General features: G+C 55.3%; 4 protein-coding genes across 4 annotated transcripts; 2 read left to right on the top strand and 2 right to left on the bottom strand.

Moving 5' to 3' along the window:
• Window positions 1–2,409: 2,409 nt before the first annotated feature.
• On the bottom strand, window positions 2,410–2,886 carry VDBG_07484 (predicted protein; the record flags this gene model as incomplete). Its single annotated transcript, XM_003001979.1, has 3 exons — window positions 2,410–2,505; window positions 2,557–2,683; window positions 2,807–2,886. The coding sequence occupies 3 exons, from the start codon at window positions 2,884–2,886 to the stop codon at window positions 2,410–2,412; spliced, it is 303 nt and encodes a 100-aa protein (XP_003002025.1).
• A 671-nt stretch (window positions 2,887–3,557) lies between these two features.
• On the bottom strand, window positions 3,558–4,910 carry VDBG_07483 (conserved oligomeric Golgi complex subunit 5; the record flags this gene model as incomplete). The annotated part of the gene is made up of 1 exon (XM_003001978.1): window positions 3,558–4,910. The coding sequence occupies one exon, from the start codon at window positions 4,908–4,910 to the stop codon at window positions 3,558–3,560; it is 1,353 nt and encodes a 450-aa protein (XP_003002024.1).
• A 788-nt stretch (window positions 4,911–5,698) lies between these two features.
• VDBG_07482 (conserved hypothetical protein) lies at window positions 5,699–7,414 on the top strand (the record flags this gene model as incomplete). The annotated part of the gene is made up of 1 exon (XM_003001977.1): window positions 5,699–7,414. The coding sequence occupies one exon, from the start codon at window positions 5,699–5,701 to the stop codon at window positions 7,412–7,414; it is 1,716 nt and encodes a 571-aa protein (XP_003002023.1).
• Window positions 7,415–8,308: 894 nt separating this feature from the next.
• VDBG_07481 (3-demethylubiquinone-9 3-methyltransferase) lies at window positions 8,309–8,806 on the top strand (the record flags this gene model as incomplete). Its single annotated transcript, XM_003001976.1, has 1 exon — window positions 8,309–8,806. One exon carries the CDS (start codon window positions 8,309–8,311, stop codon window positions 8,804–8,806), a length of 498 nt encoding a protein of 165 aa, XP_003002022.1.
• Window positions 8,807–12,339: the final 3,533 nt, after the last annotated feature.

Below are 12,339 nucleotides of genomic sequence, written 5' to 3'. Positions count from 1 at the left end.
GCAACTGAGAACACCGCCTGGAGCACAGAGAGCTGAGTGGGTGGTACTTACGTCTGGATTGGGATCGCGGGCGAAGAGTTGGTGAAAAGTCCAGCGAGGGAAGGAGAGGGAAAGGCAGCTGTATAATGGAAGGAACAAGGGCAGGATGGTGAATTGAACAATCCAATGAGGTTGTATTGAGGGAAAAAGAGAAGGAGGCACGACGATGACCGGGCCACAACAAGGGCAGCAGCTGCCTGTGATGTGCACGTCAAAGAAGCTAGGACGCGACCAGCGAGACGAGCCCGTGGCACCGGCCGGCGGCAGGCACACGGACCACCACACCACGTCAGCGCTGTTGCCAGTCGGATGAGTGGGTGGGCATGGCGCCTGCCCTGCTGGGCCCCTCGCTCCGGGTCCTTTGCAACTGGGGCTTCAGGCGCCGTTCTCGCTACTGACGCGCTAACAGCACGCTAAAAGCATTCAAGCTCATCAACCCCTCTTTTCCTCGCCCACTCGTCAGTTCTGGCCAGCTGCTTTGCGTCTCTGCCCACCGCCGGTGTTGCCATGCTGTCCTGCTGTACTGCAGCAGTCTTGCCCGCGGGACATGGCAAGAACATGGCAATGAAAAGACGGTGAAGAACTCTCGCAGAGGAAAGGGATTCACAGAGGAACAGAACAGCGGACGAATGGCAGCCAGAAGAGGCCCCGGCCCAGCCCGACGACAACACCACCCACCCCCGCGGACAGCCCGAGAATAGCCCACGATCGTGGTGCCCCAGATGGCCCAGATGGGATGAACAAGACCCAGCTACTGCACTACAGTATGTGGCTCCGCCCATCGGAGATGACCCATCTGGTGGTCAACGGGTTCAGCTCGCGGCCCGCTCCCACGCCTGAGAAGGCCCGTCCTACCGCCGAGTTTCGTCGACAGCGACCATCATGTCCCTCAGCCCGCTCAGTCGTCGAGGTCCGCATTCGAATTGTCATCATGAAACGACCAAAGGGGCATCTCGCTCTCTGCTTCCGGCGCTGTACTTTGCTCGACACCATATCACACCTTCGGATCCCACCGCAGAAACACCGCATCAGATATCAGCCCAACCCGATGAGCCATTTATCAACATCACAAACCCAACTGATATGATCCCCCTCCTCAAGCACATTTTCCTCTTTCCAAGACCGCACATGGCGCCTGTCGCGGGCTGCCAGTGGCCAATCTGCTCGGTCCAACCTCGCTGTGCGATGTTTTCCTGTGCATACCCTTTTGAGTTTGGATGCAGCCACCTCACGTGGTCCGGCTGCAGGTTTCGGAGTCTCGTCCCGGCACGAGTGACGTGCACTCTGCCTGCTCTACCTTAATGTATTTGCATATGAAATGAACGCCCAGCGACGAAAGTGCTATCTCTGTCGAAGCGCCATACTTGCTCGAATCGAAAACGTTGGACGCTCCGTGCACTGAAGGAAGATAGTGTGGCCGGCTCCCGGCCACCTTGCATGGACTGACGCTGCAAGGAACCCCTGATCGCACATCCGTTGATCCTTTTGAAGCCTGCAACAGGGACATACTTCTTCCACCGCCGATCATGGCCAAGTCTCGCCGGGAATGATATCCTTGGCAGCTGGGAGTCAGCATGAACCCAAGGGCGCCACAGGAAGTGCAGGATGGACAAGTTGACTGATTGACGATGGTGAATATTGACCATAACAACTGACAACTCACAACGCAGCTAGACACTTGCAATAACAAGTTGCAATGATGGAATGTCACCCATATCGCCAAAGCACTTTTGGCATTGTATCGTCACAACTTTGAAACCGAGATGATCAGTAACGCACTCAGAACACTTGTGATGATTCGTGTTCGCCACAAAACAAATCCTGATGCCTACATCACTCCAAGTCTTTCCGACTCCCGGCCGACGCCCAAGCTCAGTACTGCAGTTTTGCCACGCGGTCCTGAACCATGATCTTCATGAAATCCCTGGCAAATCGCGGCTCCTTGTTAATGAAGCTCAGAAAATGAGGGGAGCGAATCAGGGTATGCCTGCAGCTGAGCTTTTCCGTGGACAGCCGCATCATTGCCTTTTTGAACTCGTTTTCGTCGCTGTCAGCCCACTGTTTGTAGACGCAGGCCATGGCTCGTGCCCAATCATCCCCGTCAAAGGGGTATACCCAACTGCGAAGTGGACCATGAATACGAAGCCACGGACGCCTCCGGGCAACATTTTGTCGGAAGCGTGGATCCCACTGACAGGTAACGGCTTCGATAGCACAATCACAGAGACCAGGCACGAGAAAGTAGTCGCCGAGAGCGAAGAGTTGGGCAGCCGTGTGTAACACCGTAGTTGTAGACTTGAGCTCCTCGAGTTCACAGACTATGCAATCTCAGTACAAACCAACACGCAGCCACTGCATATAGATTGGGAATTACGAACCTCCAGTATAGACGAAACTGATGAGCCACTCGATTTGCTCCTCAGTAAACTGATCTGTCGATAATGTAATATTACCGCTCTTGGCCTCCTTGGGCTGGATTAGACCATGTTCGGGTTTGGCAGAGTCAAAGACACTCACAGGCCAGTGGCCCATGAAGGCACGTTCGAAGTATTTGGATCGTAGGCAGATGACCGATTTGTGAAGCTTCCAAGTCTTGCAGCCCAGGACAATCTCACAGTCCGCGAAGAAACCCGAGGTCAGAAGTCTAAAGGCACCCAGTCAGTGAGGATGCAGAAGACTTGCAATAAAGGGACTTGTGGAAGCATCGCGACAGGACATGGAAACAGACTGATGTCAAGGTTGAAGGACTCGGCGATCAGTGTCTTACCGATGGTCGCTCAGCATGAAGCGATCAGCATCGTCTGGAGACGAAAGCTCGCTTCCATCAACAGTGTCCTTAACATCCATGACGCGATTTCCAAGTGATGGTTAACCCCTGGGTAATAGGTCGTCGGGGCTTGGCTGGGAATATGAAAGGCCGCGAAGTAGGAAAGCATGCCGTGGTCATTCAGTCGTGGACCGTTTTAACCAAGGAGTTGATTTGTCTTCAACGTGCCCGCACGACGCGTCGTTACAGCGTAGTCAGTTGCCTCTGAATGGGGGTATCGTGCATCGAATCCGTGAGGTTGTCCCCACGACAGTAGTTTATTAGGGCCAAACGATGTGGAAAGAGGATTGGAGAATGGCACTGTCGAAGAGGACGCAGATCTCGCGGCCAGAGACCAAAAAAAAATCCCGAAATGATGCAGTACCAAGGTATCGTTCTAAAAGTTGCGGACCGCGGAGGGTGGAAGGTGCGTCTTGATATGACGGGTTGTGGTTTCCGCAAGTTGTATCACTGGTGCCCAGGCATCTAGCTCCACATTCACAGCGATTGGTACCACTCAGGGAGGCATGTTATTCTCTTTGAAGCTTTTCCAGTTCTTACAGGGAGAAGGTCCTTTATAGGTACTTCCATGTCTTCCATGCGCCCAAGTCACGATATGAACTTCACCAGATGCATCATGTCACGGCCAAGTACCTCGTCATGGAGTGCAGCAGAACAGAAGGACGGGCTTGTTATTGAGGAAGAATTTGCATCACCTTCCGAGGTTATTCACCACGCTCCCTACCATGACGGCCACCTCCCTCTCCCAACTACCTTCTCTAGCCTTCTCCCCCTTGCCCTTCATGGCGCTTGGCGCTCGGCACCCCTTGACGACACATTCTCGAACGGCCTCTCCGACGCCTTGCTTATTTGTCTTGAGAGTTCGTGCCGACACGCCACCGCGGTTCATGATATCCTGGACCCTAGTTCCCAGACTGCTCGCCATCGTTCTCCAAAAGTACGATGGCAGGCTCCCGGTTTCAAGATGCGCCAGAAGAGGCTGCAGCAAGTTTGATGACGCCTTGGCCTGGGTGCCCTCGATTTGCACAAGGGGATGCGCAGGCGGCCTCGTACTCTCCAGCACCAATTCGAGCGCCACGATGTTCTGACAACGAGCGGTAATCTCGGCAAGCGTGCGGTCGAGATTCGGCAGCTGACTGAGGGCGCGCGCTAAAGATGCTATGGAGCTGGAGAGGGCGGTTCGAAAGTACGTCTCGAGTGCCTGCAGAAGGAGAACAGGTGTCCATTTTTCGGGCTTGGGCTGCGCCTGGCTCGTGGGCGACAGTAGGTACAGCGTAGTCATGGCAGAGACGGTACGGGATTTGATGTCCTCGCTCTGGGCAAATGTTGCCATGTCTGGAACAGAGAAGTCACGCACAATGCGCTCAGCCGTCTCTTTCACGGAGCGTTCCAGCGGGGTGACAGTGTTCTCACGGAGACTCTTGATCGCGTCCACACGATGAAGACCATGGCCCTCCTCGCCGGGAGCTGTCGCGTCGAAGACCTCCCGTAGAGACAATATGGTGTGTGCGCAGCGGACTAATGCCCTGTGGTCCTCCCTCTTGCCAGCTGCAGCTGCAGCGGCACTGATGCTCGACCCGGCAATCTCTGTGTATTGGACTTCAAGCTGGCGTCCCAGTTGCAAGCATCGTCCGACAGAGCGTCCCAGTCTCAGGGTTTCCCAAAGGCGCATGGCGACTTGGCGCACCTCGTCGGCCTCGGCATGCTTGTTGATGACGTCCTTCTCAAGCTGCTTGTAACTGTCGTTCAGAGACTTGATCTGTGCGTCGAGCTCGGAAACAATGCGCTTGCTTGACTTGGTCTGACTGTCGGTGTGTTCAAGAAGTGGAATAGCAGACTTGGTCGTCAAGACATCGATGTGGGAGTCGACCTCCTGCGTGTCGAAGAGGACCCGGGACAGGGGCGTGCTCAGGTCGAGGGGAGTGTCGTTGGGGTTGTTGGTGGACAGCACGAGCGTGTTGGCAAATGCTGAGGGCTTGAAGTCGGGGGCCAGGAAGGCCTCATAGTCGATATAAGAGGGATCTTCCTCGTCCTGTGAGGTCATGCTGGGCGAGTGGTGTAGTTCGGAGCTTGGGCCTGCCCATTGAACTCACTGAAGTTGCGTTGTGGAAATATTGTTCGAGGGCCAGAGGTCACAAAAGAGCTTCCCCAATGGCCTTCGTGTCGAGTTGGACCCCCATGTCAGAGACACACCAAGACGGCAATGGTGGGGTTGTGGCTGGAGTACCTGTTTAGAGGGCTGAGCCACACAGTGGATGGATGAGAGGGATGGCTTGAGCTGGGCACGTGCATGGGCATGACGAAATGCGGGCATAGTGGGGTTGAAACATCGCTTTACTGCATCCGCCGCGTCCGGTGGGGCTCGGCATTTATCGCCCGGATGCGCTGGAGAAAAATGGAGAGAGCGAAAGCGAGGCGGTAGGCCTGACTAGCTTTTGTTATTCCCATACTTTTTGCCATCACCTCCCCAAGCTCCGAGTGGCTCAGGCATCTAACCTCACCGAATCCCGATTTTTTATCTCTCGTGCCGGCGACTCCGTTCCATTGACAATGATCGCCTGTTCCGACCAGTAAATCTTGTCACCTTCTTATCCTACGATGTCCTAATCCTCCGACTTTCTCGCGTCGGCGTCTTCAATCGCGCGCCCTCCAACAGCGCTCATTCCATTTCGAGCCTTTGTAAGACTCGTACCAAGCCGTCAGCGTCAGCAAGCAGCCGTCACATACAGGACAGCCAGTATCCCACCTACCGGAACCTTGTGGCTTGGCCTTGCCTTGGCTTAACCCGTCGAAAAACCCCCCGGTCGTTTCGACGACAGCCCAACGACCATCATGGATCTCCTCGAAGTACGCGACCTCCTCGAGTTCCCCGACGGGAACAACGCCAGCGACACTGTCATCAATGGCGTCCACTTCAACCTCACCACTCTGCTGCACTTCAACTTTACCCTATACAGCAATGGCACGCTTTCCAATGGATCCCGATGCATCCTGACCGACGGCGACTACACACCCGACTACGTTTGGACCAATGGCAGCTTCATCAACTCGACATCATGCTACAACCCCGTCGACCCCATAGGTGACCGCGCCATCGCCGGCATCGTCTTCGCCGTCCTCTTCGCCTTCTGCCTGGTTCTCGTGCTCATGAACTTGAAGAAGCATGGCACCCTGCACTTGCCCGGCGAAAAGCGGTTCACACCCATTGGCCGGCGATGGCAGTGGTACTGGAGCATCTGGGTCATTGCTATGGCCGTCGTCAGTCTCTTCACGAATGTTGACGTGGACCGCTTCCGTGTCATGGGCCTACCGATCATTCTCAACAGCTTCTTCTGGTACTTGATGCAACACGGCGTGCTAGCGCTCGTTTGGGAGGCGGCACGTCACTGGGGTAGTTGGCAAGAGCGGCAATTCATCGACCCTGATCCTTTTGTGCTGCGAGAGGACGACAGGCGCGCCAAGTTTGAGTTCTGGATGCCTCTGGTGTTCTACCTATTCATCTGGCTCAACTTTTTCATGATCATTCCCCGCAACTGGGGCAGGATCGAGCTCCAACGCACGCCTCAGCAGATCGAGGACAAAGCTGGCCCCGCGGCGACAGACGTCCGCTTCAAGATCGCCGCGCTCTTCCTCTTGTTCTGCTGGATTATCATCGTTGTCTCCCTCCGCCACTCCGTCAAGCACTACAAACCTCGCAACCGCGGAATCATCAACAAGACGATTGGCCTCGTCAAGTACACCCCTCTCCGCTTCCGCCTACTGCTACCTTTGGCACTCGTTGTCGTCGGTTTCCAGGCCTTTTGCGCCTTTACTTTCGACTACTCTGTACTAAATGCCCAGTCGAGTCTCGCATCCGTCTATGTGGGTGGCTATGTACCGGCTCTCCTCATTCTCGTTGTTCAGATTGTTTGGGGCTTCCGCACCCCGAACGAAGACAAGGAGCTCATTCGCCAGCGCCGGACCCGTGGCCAAGAGTACGATCGCGAGATGGGCTACGTCCAGAAGCCCAGCTGGTGGCGCCGTGGCAATAACGCCATGCGCCATGACCAAGCTGGCACCGACAGTGGTGCGACTTCGCGCGGCGTTAAGCACGCACGCATCAAGGAGATGCGCAATGCTGAACGTCACCGCGGCCTGGTGGAGCTGAGGGATCTGACCAAAAGCGGACCTGGTGGTGGGCCAAACCCGGCCCGTCGACAGTCGGAAGTCAACCTCCTCGACGGGTCGAAGAAACCCAGCGCCGACGCGTCATACATGGGCAAATCCGACAGGCGACGGACGGAGCATGCTAGGAACGCTGCCGCCGACTTGCTCTTCCCCGCTGCAGGCGGACAATCTGCTAGTGAAGCACAAGCTGCCAGGAGGGCAGAGCTGATGATGGACGGACCAGCGCCGCCGCCGTACGCGGGACAGCAACGGGGCCGTGGAGAAGGCGACGCCGCCACAGACGTGACAACCTCGCCGGGTGGCGCGGCGAGAAGTCCCAGTGCCAACACGGGGACTTCTTCTGCACCACCGCAGAAAATAAAGAGCATGTTGGACGTGTAGACCCTGGGCTGTTAAAGATCTCCCCCCCCTTTTTTTTAACTACACTTAGATACTCTACGACTTGGCCATTCATTTTGCACTGGGTTGGAGCTTGGAGCGGCTGTGCTGGGATTTGACGGGACACGGCCGTCCCAGAACATGGAGCGCCATTCACTTTCGCGCACGTATGTACTATTCATTCATGTTAATACTATTCACCTGTGTGATGCCAACTACTCTACACTTGCTTTACCGCCAGCCTGGGGTCCAAGACGAAGCCATCTGCGCCGCCCTAACTCTGGAATCCACCATTTACCAGTCTGTGATGCTGGACCGCCCCTGCTTCTTCTATCTATCTGGAGAGACGCCTCGATCTCAATGTGCCCCAGTTGACGGCTGGTGTATGCACCTCCGTCAAGACACCAGGCCACGCCTCTTTCTGATCTGCATCCACACCACCCCCTCCACCGCCGCCACACTCATGTAAGTCGGCTCAACTCAACGATCAGGAGACGGACAAAAGAGTAACCAATTTGGACAACGTCGTGTGAATATACTCGGGCTAGAAGCCTTGATGGTCCAGCTGGAGCGCCACGCCAGGCAGGCGTGCGGGGTCCGATCAATAGCGTGCAGGCAATCCAGCCAGGTCCAATGTTAACGCCTGTCCGTCATAACGATGTACTCATGAGCTGTCAATCAGCTTGTTCGGTGTGCCTGAATCACGACAAGACTTTCAGATCATACCAATACTGCTCCTCTGCCTTATCAATGGGCATAGTGGAGTCGTTGATATATGAGTGCTGGCTCCATCAAGACTACCACACATCACTCTCCCACCCCATCGCAGCTTTCCTCTACTGCTGTTTTCACCTCTTGACCTTTCCAGCAGAATCCATCTCTTGAGCTACAAGCGTCATGCCCATCGCCAAGTTCACCACGTGTCTCTGGTTCGACGGCAACGCTGAAGAAGCCGCCCAGTTCTACGTCTCCATCTTTCCAGATTCGAAGATCACGCATCGACAATACTACACCTCCGCCGGCGAGGTCCACCATGGCCAGACACCCGGCAGCCTGCTCATTATCGAGTTTGAGATGAACGGGCAAAAGTTCGCTGGTCTCAACGGCGGACCGCAATTCAAGTTCAACGAGGCCATCTCGCTCATGGTCGACTGCGATGATCAGAAGGAAATCGATTTTTACTGGACAAAGCTCGGCGAAGGCGGCGATGTCGCGAGACAGCAGTGCGGGTGGATAGCAGACAGGTATGGGCTGGCGTGGCAGGTCGTGCCCAAAGTACTGAAGACGATGCTGGCGGATCCGGACCAGGAGAAATCAGACCGTGTCATGGAGGCTATGATGCAGATGACGAAGATGGATATTCGAGGTTTGGAACAGGCGTTCAAAGGAGAATGAAAATGAAACATGCTCTATCTTTCAGGCATATATTTTGGCCTCGCACTGAGCACATGTTTGGTAGATTCAATCAGACACTTACAAGACCGACGTCGAGCTTCGTCTTTGCAACGCGTGAAGCGTGGTTCTGCATTTTGCCATGTGTAGTCTGGTGAGGGCTTTGAGATATGGTGGAGAGCAGTCGACAAGAGCGCAATCTGCTTGCTGCGGGGGGGATCGACTTAATGCAAGGGTGTCAACAGTAGGTCATGCCTCTGAGTTCATACAGAGCATGTGGAGAGACATGAGAACATGGTGGTCCGTTCTTTGAGCACCAAATTTGTAGATGAAAACAACCGGAAACTTTCCAAACCGCCTGTTGCAGTTTTGGAGCATCGGCATCAGCCATAGACTTGGCAGACAGCTATAGATGTATCATGATATCGTTGAAGACTTTTGAAGTAGTGACGAGTAAAGGCACACGCGACAACACCTGGTAGATTGCGAGGCGGCCAGACGATGATACCAAATTGTCGATCACGACAGCAGACTTCACCGTACCTGGGAAGCAATTCACTAGTACGCTTCGTACATGATGCATGAAGCTCCATGAAGCTCAAGCCTTGATGCACTTGGATACCAAGACGACAACAGCGTCTTTTGCCTTACATGAACCTACAGTAGCCATTTCGCAGCCTTATCCGCAACATGTTGATGCTCACCGATGAGGCGATTTCGAACGTGGAATCAACAAATCAGTGGCGCCGTAGAGCCCTGACCAGAATGCATGTGCGTTTCCGGTTCCAGAAACCACCCGCAAATCAGCGCCATGAAACTTAAGCAGTGTATCCAATAACCACGTCGTCCACAGGCCACTGCAGCTCGAATGCTATGCCCGGAGATGAGACTCCAGGCAGTCGGATACGCGGCCAGCCTGATGGGAAGGCACCCTGCAGCCAACGTGCTCACTCATGTTCGAAAGGCCATGTGACCACGCCTCTCCAAGGCCGCCTCACCCATTTTCTTGGCGACTTGCTCGCAGAGTCAGAAACCACATATCACAGCCTTTATTACTCCTCACCGGTGCGTCAGAGACCAATCAAGATGAGCATCGTGTCTCGACACATGCTCGCACAGCTCGCACAGCTCGACTGGATTCACCGCAACCTGTCGTCAACAGATCAAGGAATCACATGTTTCTCATCCAAGGTGCTCTTTACGAAGAGGTTGTTTTCATGTGTGGATGACGGCCCTACCGGCCAAAAGAAAGCCCCTGAAAGTCAGGGACGTACCCGTTTGCCCCTCGGAGTGTTGTCTTATCTGATAAAAGGTGCCGCGGGGTAATCATGCTACTGGTAGCTCCCTGCGGCTTGGCTGCGGAGCCCCGTCCACCATCATGGACAGACTCGCCCCTGGCTAGATCGACAGTACGACTGGCAACCACAAAACCCAGCTCCCATTGCTCAGACGCAACGCCCCTCAGCATTTGCCTGCCCCATCAGGAGAGAGGATGCTGACAGCCGTCGGGAAGCTTCAAGCAGGGGCGTCTTTTTTTCCCGCAGCGGCCTGCCGGAGACCAGCGAAAACGCCCCATACCCACGCAGCGTACCAACCCGACTGACCTTCGCAGGCCTTGGCTCAGTCACCCTCACCTCAGCAGAAATCCCCCGACCCGTCCAGCCAGCGGCAGTGGCACGCCGCTAGACGTGTGCCCCTCACACCCCCTTGTCGACGCAGCCCGCGGCGCATCGCCAGCATGACAGCACGCCCACCCTCCGAACCCCCGGCCTTGTTGGAATACATGTATGCAGCGGGCGAACGAACGAGCGAACGAAGATGCAAGCGACTGACCGACTGAAGGACGGGTAGCTCGTTTCAGAAACACCTCAGCTGGGCCGACACTGCGGACCACCTTTCTGAAGCCAACATCAGCACGACCTTTCATCCTCGGTGACTGGGCCCCCTTCTCCTTCTTCTGCCACCACCACCACCACCGAAGCCTCTCGCCACCTCTTCTTCTCTCGACAGAGAGCCCTTTGTTTGAGACGGAGCCTGCATCACGGGGGCGTAGCCACGTCAGGGGTTGATTGGGGCTGTCCGTCTGAAGGTGTGGTTGTGTGACCCAAAGACTTGGGGGGAAGAGGGGGGGGGTTCTCGGGAACACCGCCAACACACTGCACGTTGTGCTTTTTGGAGGAATGGGCGATGCTTGTCTCGCTATTGCTTGTGCCATGGTCAGCTCTGTTGCATGTCCATATTCCTTCTTCCGAAAGCCTCTCCCCCCATCCATCCGTTCATCAACCCACACGCCCGTCGGGCATCTCGGTAAATGGCGTTCCATCCATCAGGCTTGCCAATTGCCGCACCTGGAACAAGACATACACGAAAGCGTAAGGCTCGTCGTTCTAAAATCGCGGCGCGGGTGGTCAGCACGATGGGGGCGCGCAAAGTGAAGCCTGTCAAGATGACCACACTACAGTCGGAACCGGCACTTCACAATGATGGGAGGTTCAGTCCTACGATGATGCTGATACCCAGGGCGGTCGTGACCATATCACTTTAAACTGGGACAGTGGCATAGGCCATATGGACAGATGATCACCACGGGACCTGATTAGCAAGCATCATTGTACATGGGAGCCTTGGTTCGAACGACACTAATTCTGCGCAAGCCCGAATCTAGCGACGTGCAACAGATTCAGAATACCATCCAGTGCGTGTACATAAGGTTCAGGGTAGTAGAAAGGACCAGTGAACATGATTGAGAAAAAGCGCCCCCCATAAATCATTGGCTGGGCAGATATGGAATGGCTTGGCAGTCTTGCTGTCAGTTACCAGCCCATTTATGTGATAAAACGTTGTCGCTACACTGTCGGGAGCCATTACGCGGTGCCTCGCGACTTTGTTACAGGCGCATGCATCACAGTCTCGTGTCGACCCCGTAAACCCGAACAAACCTGAACCCACAACGCCGGCGTATTCCTCAGAGGTCACAATGGTCATGGCGTGAACAAGCGACCCCATTCAGCAACATCTGAGCCATCTCAATTTGGCCGACAAAAACCTTACATTATCGCCAGAGCATTGCGACTGCTTGCGACAAGCTGGGAGGAATCAGCCGGGACAGAATAGGCCAGGCCTGGGCCGGCCAAGTTTATGTCAGGTACCGGATGGAGGCCGGTGTCAGACGGCTGGACGTGGGGCATCGCGACCGAGCGATGGCCTGGCTTTGGTCCACTATAAGCAGGCAGTCGGGCTAAAGACAGCGGTCGTCAGCCTCAACTATAGGTGGTTCATCCGAGTAAGACCTCAGCCGTCCGGGAGATGCTCGTCTAGAGCTTATTGGGATCCGTCCAGGTACGTTCACAATCATGTCGAAGATGAACGCAGGCAGGCGTGCGTGATGGAGGACTCGCAGACTGGCAGGCTGGGTGGCGTCGCCGGCTTTGGCTCAGGCCGGCGCCAGTCCGTTGGGTGCGGGCAGGGAAGTATGACGCCGCAGGTGCCGAGTCCGACAAAGTAGGCGGCGTTGCCAGGAGTCGGAATCTCAAGCT

The sequence above is a fragment of the Verticillium alfalfae genome, genomic scaffold, assembly GCF_000150825.1.
Source record: "Verticillium alfalfae VaMs.102 supercont1.10 genomic scaffold, whole genome shotgun sequence".
NCBI lineage: Eukaryota > Fungi > Ascomycota > Sordariomycetes > Glomerellales > Plectosphaerellaceae > Verticillium > Verticillium alfalfae.
Note: the sequence above shows the minus strand (reverse complement) of the source record. Positions and strands in the feature narration are given on the sequence as shown.